Source organism: Oncorhynchus tshawytscha, unplaced genomic scaffold, assembly GCF_018296145.1.
Source record: "Oncorhynchus tshawytscha isolate Ot180627B unplaced genomic scaffold, Otsh_v2.0 Un_contig_7588_pilon_pilon, whole genome shotgun sequence".
Lineage (NCBI taxonomy): Eukaryota > Metazoa > Chordata > Actinopteri > Salmoniformes > Salmonidae > Oncorhynchus > Oncorhynchus tshawytscha.
In genome coordinates, this window is record NW_024609634.1 from 70283 (window position 1) to 80063 (window position 9781).

General features: G+C 44.9%; 1 protein-coding gene across 1 annotated transcript; it reads right to left on the reverse strand.

Annotated features, from left to right (window-relative positions):
• Window positions 1-4345: 4345 nt before the first annotated feature.
• atf4a (activating transcription factor 4a) lies at window positions 4346-9580 on the reverse strand. Its single transcript, XM_024408442.2, has 3 exons — window positions 9417-9580; window positions 6908-7435; window positions 4346-6241 (listed from the first exon to the last, which is right to left on the reverse strand). The coding sequence occupies exons 2-3, from the start codon at window positions 7287-7289 to the stop codon at window positions 5241-5243; spliced, it is 1383 nt and encodes a 460-aa protein (XP_024264210.2). The 5' UTR covers window positions 7290-7435; window positions 9417-9580; the 3' UTR covers window positions 4346-5240.
• Between the last annotated feature and the right edge of the window lie 201 nt (window positions 9581-9781).

Here is a 9781-nt window from a genome sequence, read left to right on the forward strand (position 1 = left end):
GCAGGTATGGTAGTGTCTATAATGTTACCTCATCAGCATAGTGTCACGTCTCTCCTCCTCCTTTACTATTAGCAAGAATGCAGAATGTCATTCACCTATTCACTTCAGCCTATGAGCATGGCACACGAAGGCAATCCCAACCCGGCTTGCTGATTAACCTATGGGCTCACTCGTGCAGTAATCACTTTCCTTTCTTTCAACCAATGAGCACGAATCTAGGGGGTATTTATGTCAACTCAAACTTTGTCTCCCACTTGCTGTTTTGCAGCAACAGCCTTTCAATGACCTTCCACCTCCCCACCACCAACGGAAGGCCTGTCATCACGTCCACGATATTCCAGCATAGGGCAACTTGACATCAGCATCTGGCTCTGAGGAGCATTCCACGGAGATGAGGCTACCCCAAACTATTCAATAAAATTACATATTGTATTCTGTCTTTGTTGTCATTCAGTGGAACCTGTATTTGATTTAACTAATTATTTAAGCACTTCCCCTTTCTTCCTCTCTCACATGTCTGTATACTGACTGACATGTCCCTAGATGACTCACTCTGATCCCGAGCCTTCAGGCTAATTACCTGATCTCTCTCTCTCTCGCTCGCTCTCGCTCTCTCTCACACACACACAGTGTAATTATCTGGTCACAGTGACATTATCTGAGCTCATTACCAGGCTGATGGCTGGGGATTAGGGAACTATATATACTCTCAGGGAAGTAGGGCCATTGCTAACGCTGTCACTACCACTTCTCTGTTACCCCTCAGTCAACTCAGTTTACTCAACCATCTTTATGACGCAGACCAGTGCACTTGTCCTGTGACTGACTACGTTGAAGAGTTGCTGGGTTAAGTCCTGCTTCAGATTAAAGTTAGCCTAAAATAGACCTACCAGTCATCTGGTTTTAGACTCCTACATACAGTAGCGAGGGAGAGAGAGGGAGAGAGGGCCAGAATAGAGGGGGTTGGAAAGAGAAAGAAGGGAAGAGGAGAGAGAGGGAGAGAGGGCCAGAAGAGAGGGGGTTGGAAAGAGAAAGAAGGGAAGAGGAGAGAGAGGTAGAAAGAGATGATCCCCACTGGGCACACGCTGGTTGAATCAAAGTTGCTTCCCCATAATGTTTGTTAGGTATAGTATTTTGTGCTTTGAAAGGCAAGTGCCTAAAATAACATTTTGACAAGTCTGTGGGAAGTAGCAATGGACTGCTAGAGGTCACGTCCCAATTAGCACTATTCCCTATACAGTGCGCTACTTTTGACCAGAACCCTATAGGTGCCATTGGGATGCGGTCTCAGTTTCATGGTACTGTAGTCCCTCTTTGAATCTACTCAGTGGAGGACAGATACATCTATACTATTCCTTACTCAGACCTTCTTTGCCTTTGTTAACCAATGAGGCCTCTACCTGGGCTCTAGCCAAAAGTTATAATTAACACAACATACCATCAGTAACTGCTATGTGGCTGCGGCCTGATCAAACCTTAGTTTAGGGCCAGTGAATCATGAAACACACACGCCAGTGAGAATCCCTGTTATTGTGAATGGCTCAAAACACCAAAAGCATACTGACAAGCCAACCCAAGCCATTAATGAATGAAGCCCATTGTGGTTGGTAGACTGCATCCCAAAATGGCACCCTATTCCCTATGTAGTACACTCCTTTTGACCAGGTCCCATGGGGAATAGGGTGCCATTTGGTACACAGACCAAATAACAGTAGATTCATGTGGAATGAACACTACAAGTCAAGGTTCATCTTCAGTCAGCCTGCCTTAAAACGCTTCGTCGATCCCAGCACTCACACCCATGATCTCCTAATGAGCTATTCAGACCTGGGTTCAAATACTATTTGAAAACGTTCAAATAGAGTATTTGCTTTAGTTTGCCTGGAGTGCCAGGTCACAGGTGGGCCGGTTTTGCACTTTTGGGACTTCTCTATTGGTTCCATTTTAACAGGCAACCTCAATCAAGCACAGATCAAGTATTTGAAATGATTTCAAATGGTATTTGAACCCAGGTCTGGAGCCATTTCAAGTCCCATTTCAAACAGGCATTCATTCCCTGCATGGCATTTGCCTTGGCTTGACATGCCTCTCACTTGTTCTCTCTCCCTCCATCTAGCGGTTAAGAGCATTGGGCCAGTTGCTGAAAGGTCGCTGGTTCAAAACCCAGAGCCAGCAAGGTAGATAAATCTGCCGTTCTGCCCTTGAGCAAGGCAGTTAACTCCCAACAACAACTGCTCCCCAGGCGCGATGACATGGATGTCGATTAAGGCCCCCTCCCCCCCTCTCTGATTCAGACGGGTTGGGTTAAATGCAGAAGACACATTTCAGTTGAACAACTGACTAGCTATTCTCTCCCTCTCTCTTCTACCCTCGCTCGCTAACTCTAGCTTTCTGTCTACCTCTCTCCCCTTATCGTTTTCACTCTCTCCTTCCCCTTCCCTCCTCCCCTTTCTCTCTAAGGGCGGTTCTTATCAGGGCCTGTGCAGGAGTGGAAGGCCTCACTACTGTGGACTGTGTCTGTTCTCCCAGCTTACATGGTTGTAAATAAAGGTAAAATAAATAAACCTGTGATGTTTTACTGCCCAAGCTAAACGTACACATCTGCCCGCCATGTTTCTTTCAACCCACTGAACTCTTTCACACAAACGTTTGTACACCTGGACAGACACTCTCGCATACACGTGCACTAGTCTTACATATAGACACACACAAATATTCAGTCTAATGACCTCACACTATTTTCATTGCACATACTCACACACTAACCCACAACCTTTTTCTCTCTCTCACTCACTGACACATGCTGTCAACCCACAACTTTTTGCCACACACACACACAGAGAGAGAGAGAGAAAGAGACAAATGTTTCCCCTCAGTCTGTCTGGTTTCAGATAAAACAAATGGGGGAGATAGACAAGAGATTCTTTCCTGTGAGACTTTTTCACAGCTGTGCTTCACTCTTCTCAGTATCCTGCCCTCACTCAGTCTCTTTCTCACTCACACACCTTTCTCTGTCTCACTTCTGCATTTTGGGTTTTGTTCCTTCAGCCAATGGCACGAAAATGTGCCGAATGTTGGCCGGTTCAAACCTGTTTTCTAAGACTTTCTGAAATAGCTCAACTCGCACCAAGGCTTATTTTCAGAAGATTAGTCATTAACTTGTTTAATTAAGGATATATTTATTTTTTAACAAATGTTATTGTAAAACAGCTAATGACACAGTATAAGCAGGGTGTACTGGCTAACCCTTAAAGCACAATGACAAACACTGATATTATATAGATTCTATAGACAGGGATCATCAACTAGATTCAGCCGCGGGACCATTTCTTTCTTGAGCGGATGGTCAGGGCACCGGAAGATAATTATTAATCATTTGTACTCTGAAAATTGACGTAAGCCCAAACAGATATTGTATTTGACGGAAACAATCATTTAAAACCTTGCTTACAAGATCACGTCACCATTTATGAGTGGAAATACCTGGGAATAGATTTCCTAAATAACATTTTGAGGTGAATTCCTAGTGATTTGATTACTTTATGCCCCAATTTTTAATGCTAAAAATATATTCTGAAAAAAAATGTGAGGGCCACCAGTTAACAATCCCTGCTATATATCCTTATATGTTATGGTTTAATAAAGGATAAATAGCTTGTTTAATAATTATTTAAATAACATTTAAAAACAAATATTATAAGCGAATCACTCTAAAAGCTCAAACGTGTAGTAGTGTACTTGCCAACCCCTGCATTAGCTATTGCACAATGACAAGTTGTATAGCTGTACTAGTTATAGCATGGATGTTTGCACTACCAACTACCCAGCCATTTCCTGTTTGTGCAATCTTACATGTAAATCAGGTATACCTGGGGCCGTATGTATCGAGAGCCAATCTAGGATCAGTCCTCTTATTCATTGTGATTTAAAAGGAAAACTGAACTCAAATCAGCACTCCTACTCCAAGATGCTTAAAATAGACCCGATAGTCACGAAGCTTAGGTTGGCCCTCGAGTGTGGCAGTCTGTATTCATAAAACTTCAAAGTAGGGAGTGATCATAGATCAGATCCTAGATCAGCACTCCTACTCATATGCTTCATGAATATTTTTTCCCAAGACCAGTATCACCTGCCATTCCAGTTGCACAGGCTTAAAATACCAGAGTACTGTTGCTTAGTCATGATCAAATTGATTCAACGCTTATATGGTATCAGTTGTATGTGTACACGACTAGTGCTGTACTAAACTTGCATATCAATTTCACTGTACGTTTGTCATGGCATTTAGATTTGCCACTAATAGTTAACATGTACTTCTTAATCCAAATAAAAGATAACAGATCAATTGAGATTCAATAAGGAGCTTTAATAGTAAACAATAGCAAAGCATTTATACAAGCCAAACAAACATGTAGCTAAAAGCTACACTAGAGTTGCCAACTAGGTCTAGGACAGTCTAGTAGATGGATGGTTTCCTACTATCCAGCGTTAAATAAAACCCTGATGAAGCCAGAGTAGAGTTCAGGTGAAGATATATACATACCAAACATAACATTGTGACAGAGGGAATTCAGTGTAACAATTAAAAATCTGCCACAGGGTGAGGCCCCTTTCTGGACTAAAGCTGCATAGAGGATGTCAAAGAGTAGTGGGGTAAAGAGAAAAAAGGGGGAAGGTAAGGGGTGAGTGGGGTAAGAGTAACAGTAGGGTGACAGTTGGGGGGGTTGTTGTAACTGGTCTTTGAAACTGGAGTATTTTGGGGGAAGGTTATGGGTTGGATCTTGGTAAGTGTGGCCATACTAATTTGTCTTTGTCGTAATTCTACATTTTCCTACCTACGCAGTAGCCATGGCCTAGTCAAGACAATACCATACAACGTGTGTGTGTGTGTTTAATAATGTGTATGTATACCAGTGTAACACTGTAATAGGGTTCATACAGAACAGACCAGCATGACTGATGCTCCGCCTGACTAAAATCAGTCCCGCATCTTCTCCCCCTGATAATAATCTCATCAACTTTTCTATCATCTTTCTAGCCATTACCAGACTGCCTTCTCCATTCTCTAATCTTCTCCCAAAGTATGCAAAAGCACACTTCCCATCATAGACAGCAAGTATGCAAACGTACACTTTGGTAGAAGGGTGGATACCAGGACGTAGCCCCTCCTCCACAAGGTACTGGATCTCATTCTATGCATTCCCCCTTCTTGCCTTCCTTCTATCCATAATTTCCACTGACTACGCCACACTAACAGTGGTCTTCTTCCTGTTCTTCGCTGAGCGGACCTCCTCCATCAGATCTCTGAGGTACTGGATCTCTCTGCTGATGCCGTCAGCCTTCTCTGCCAGCTCACGGTTCCTCTGCTCCAGCTCGGAACACTCTGCACTCAGCACTTCCTGTTCGCTCTTCTTCTTCTGTCGGTAACGTGTCGCTGCCGTCTTGTTCTGCGCCATCTTCTTGAGCTTCTTCTCCACGACCTTGGGCGCCCCGGATACTGATTTGACCTTACCGCTGAGGGTTGTGGGGGATGTAGTCTCAGGTTCAGGTTTGGAGTAAGGTTTGGTCCTGGAGGACCCGGCTATGGAGGGAGAAGGAGAGGGAGATGGGTGGTGAGGAGGGGAGCCGGATACAGAGTCGATGCCGGAGTCGCTGTCATCAGACTGCTCATCACAGCTACTGGAGGCTGAGAGGGTTGATGTGGGGAGGATGGTTGGCTCCTCTTTAGGGGAGAGGACTACCACGAAGTGGCCTGAGGGCAGGAGGGAGAGGACGATAGGGGCGGTGGTCTGGAGGCTGTCGCTGGGCTCAGAGATGATGGTAGTTGGAGTGTGGATGGTCTTGACTTCCAAGACATCAACGTCCACTTCGCTCCCCAGCTCGAGGGTATACCCCATGGAGAGGGGTGCTGGAGACTGTGGCTCAGACTTCACCACGACCTCTTGATCCTGAACCGTCACCACAGGACCTCTGACCTCATCCCCTACCTCTTCTTCAGGGAGCTCCAGGGAGGGGAGGTCGGCCAGAGGGATGCCCAGGGAGAGCACCTCGTGTGGGGCAGGGATTGGGGCGGTGAAGGGGTCCATCAGGTCTAGGTCCATTCGGGTCTCCAGGGAGGCCAGGAGCTCCTCGGGGGAACTGGGCGGGGCGTCGGAACAACAGGAGCCAATCAGAGAGTCCAGGTCAAAGTCACTCAGGTCTATCTTCTCAGCCATCCAGTCCATGCCCGAAAACGCATCACCTGGGGAAGAAGCGATAAGTTAATTCCATCTAAATATACAACATATTATACTCAATGTTCATGACATGACAATTTTAATAATTATTGTACAGCGATAACAGAAAGAAGAAAAAAATAAAATAAAAATTCGGTCCTCTGAAACAAGTCCTTTCCCAAACAAAAACCTGCTCTGAAAGACAATATTCCAGTCTAATCATGATTTGAAGGGACATTGAAGTTGCTGATACCGGAACCCTGCTATAAAACCCTATTGTTTGCCAAAATGTTTCCTGTCTGTACAACAGGAAGAAAAGCACCACTGACACTAGTCTTGTTTTACATTAATAGCCAGGAAATCTGGGACAAACCAGTTTGTTCGGGTGATGGGTGGCTTGTCATCATGTGTGGATGTGCAAACGGGTAATACCGGTAGTTACTAACGACCTCTATGGTTAATGATTACCATACACGTTGGTATCGGGCAACTGTTTATGACAAACCGAGCCCAGGGGAGAGCGTAGGTGGGGGATTGCTTAAAATGATAGGTTTAAGCCTAATAGATGTGATAACACCACAGATGGAACAACGTATAGGGTTAGTCAGCAAACAAAGGAGGAGTTTGTATGTCTTTTGCAACACTTGAGCTGTGTGTTTTTGTTGTGGTTTTCTTTTCAGCTGTGTTCTCACCTCTGCAGACATTTGTTCCCATGTGGGCATGGAGCAGCTCGCTGGAGTCCAGCCACGGAGTCAACGGCATCAGGTGGTCCTCTACCCCGGATCCGGCCTTGGTGCTCCCCAGGAATGAGGGACGAGGGGATGGAGGCAGGGAGTCGGAGGACGAGAGATGGGAGGGGGAAGGAGACAAACTAAACAAAGAGGAGGGAGAGAGGGAAGAGGCAGAAGAGTTGGAGAGAGAGAGGGAAGGAGAGAAGGAGGAGAGAGAGGGGGGTAGATCATCCTCTTCATCTTGGTCCAGACGGGGCCCCATGGGGTCAGCCGTCAGAAACCAGTTGTCCAGTAACAGGGCCCCAACGTCCTCCAAGACCAGTTGGGAAGTCAACAGGGACATGACTGCTTCTTCTGGTGGCTGTCAACAGTAACAGGGTACTATAACGGGATAACAGAGAGTCTTCGGACGTTGTCGTCGTTAGGGGGAACGGTGATATCGTGCTGTGGTAGACAACAGCAGAGCTGAGGGTGGTTGGTTTGAGAGAACTGGAAGCAGAAAGGAGATGGAGGGATAGGGGTTACAAATTGCAGTATGACAAGTAGTTCCACAGAGGAGAGAACATTACTTTATTGGTCCATTTACTACATGAGCAACAGAAATGTATTTTGCCTATCCCATTCTCTCCGGTAGACATACACATACTGTAGGAGAGAAGGAGGGATAGGGGTGAGATGTCATGTATGACAGGGCCTTAGTACCATCATAGCTAGGCTACATAAAATGGAAAATAATCAATACAAATTTATTTATAAAGCCGCTTTCTTTTCTTAAATCAGCTGATGTCACATAGTGCTTAAACAGAAACCCAGCCTAAAACCCCAAACCGCAAGCAATGCAGATGTAGAAGCACAGTGGCTAGGAAAAACCTAGAGGAACCAGGCTCTGAGGGGTGGCCAGTCCTCCTGACTGTGCCGGGTGGAGATTATAAGAGGACAAGGCCTTTAAGGTCAGATCGTTCTTCAAGATAATGTCTTTGCCACATGTCATTGTTTTGAGGGATAGGTTATCATATCAATATATGGTGTCAGTTAAATGGTGCTACTCATTGACTACCCTCATTGTAACACCCATCGAGGAAGTTCTATTACGCCGGCCTGGGTTGAACCGGGGAATAGTCCTTCACGCAGGGAGAAAGTGGGGAGGGAGGAGCGCCCTTGACAAATCAAACAATCTGTGCAGCTGTCATGTTGTCAACAAAGGCAGCATGGTGTGTCTTCCAGAAACATACATCGCTTCTCCATATAATAAATATTTAACTAGTTTTCACTTTGAAGGCAGATGCACCATTTATCAAAAGCAATCACTTTGCATGTGAAAACACAGAATCCTACACATCACTCCACATGCTTATTTATGTCACTTTTGTTTTGAGCTGGCTTCACAGTTGGACTGAGCAAGGCACAATGCACCGATTCAAACTCCTCCCACCCACCAAGGTAGGGACAAATAAACAAATGCCTCAGTGTTAGGAGGAAGTATTTTAAGAGGAAGTATGTGTCTGGGAAATACACATGAAAACAGTCTGCTAGAGATATCTTGTAAAACCTGTGGTATCTGAAGTTATGTCCTAGTGACCTAGTCAACGGTAACATTCGGTCGTTTCCTGGTAAATTTGAGGCCATTTGTTCAACTAAGTGCTAAAGGAACAAGTCGAGTCGATAACTTTTGACTTAATATCTCCTAAAACGCATTCATGTATTTCACAAAATAGTACGAGAGATTCTGGTCTAATACTTCAGTGGAAATTCCGTCATTGCTGGTAAACTCCCCGCCCACCGCCACGGGATAACGTTGCCTAATTTGGTCATGATGTGACCGGTAACGCCGCCTCCTCGCTGACTCACTATGGAAACGGAGAGGGGAGGGTGAGGATACCGCCATTTTCACAACAACCATCTGGTCATGAAAGGAAAGTAGAAAGCAAGAGGACCAAAGTACGCCATTTTGAAAGTGCCACGTTGCCATCTCTGCCATAGTAACTTCTTCCATGTATGAGCCTGGGTTTAATAACATTAGTTAAAAATCATAACAAGATTGTTATTCAATATGAGAAGGTAGTAGTTGATTAGTTATGACGTAGATATCGGTTTAAAAATGGCCCACTGTAAGATGGCACGGGATCCACGTGGTTTTATTGTCACTTTGTTGAAAGGCACTGAAACGCCGACACTGAATAACGTTAGCATATGCTGTCTAACGTTGGTTATTTCAGGCAGACAGTTGATACGAGTAACTATTTCCACAGTTGGGTAGGTGCCAAAGACAGCCCAAATCTAGCTGACAGTATGACATATCAAATATCTGAAGTAAAGTTAGCAAACAGTATAAGCTATTGTATTGTAGAGTTAGCTAGCTAGAACGCTAACAACAACTTCCCAAGCCTGCTTGCCAGCCACACCTGCCCGACAGCTGACATGTGACTGACTTTACATTTTCTGAGAAGAAATATGTATAATTTTTACTTACGCCATTTTGCGTAAAAAAGCCAGTGCTTGACCGTTGCACTGCCGGGTTGTTGCCGCTGCTGGATAAGCCGCTGCACGTTAAACTGCCATTTTGCGAAGGAGAACTGAGCGCTCGGAATGCTACGAAATAACGTTGAATGTCACAGAGAAACAACGGTCGAACGAGGTCACATGATTATTTATAGTCCCGCATCACACCCAAGTGTATCCTTCCGTCAAACAGCGCTGTGGTGTATCACTCCGATCCCGTTACTGCCTCTGATTGGTTTAGATCGTTATTCCGCTCGTTGGAAATAAATAGGTCCAGGGCCATAGTGTAACCGACGAAATGTAGGTCAAATGAACATGAATACATTGAATTAAGAT

What these genes read in the sequence shown, in the direction of transcription:
- atf4a (XM_024408442.2), bottom strand. Translation starts at nt 7,289, where the DNA reads ATGTCCCTGTTGACTTCCCAACTGGTCTTGGAGGACGTTGGGGCCCTG. An exon ending in GGGAACAAATGTCTGCAGAG is followed by an intron (nt 6,242 to 6,907) that starts GTGAGAACACAG and finishes CTTCTTCCCCAG; the next exon opens with GTGATGCGTTTTCGGGCATG.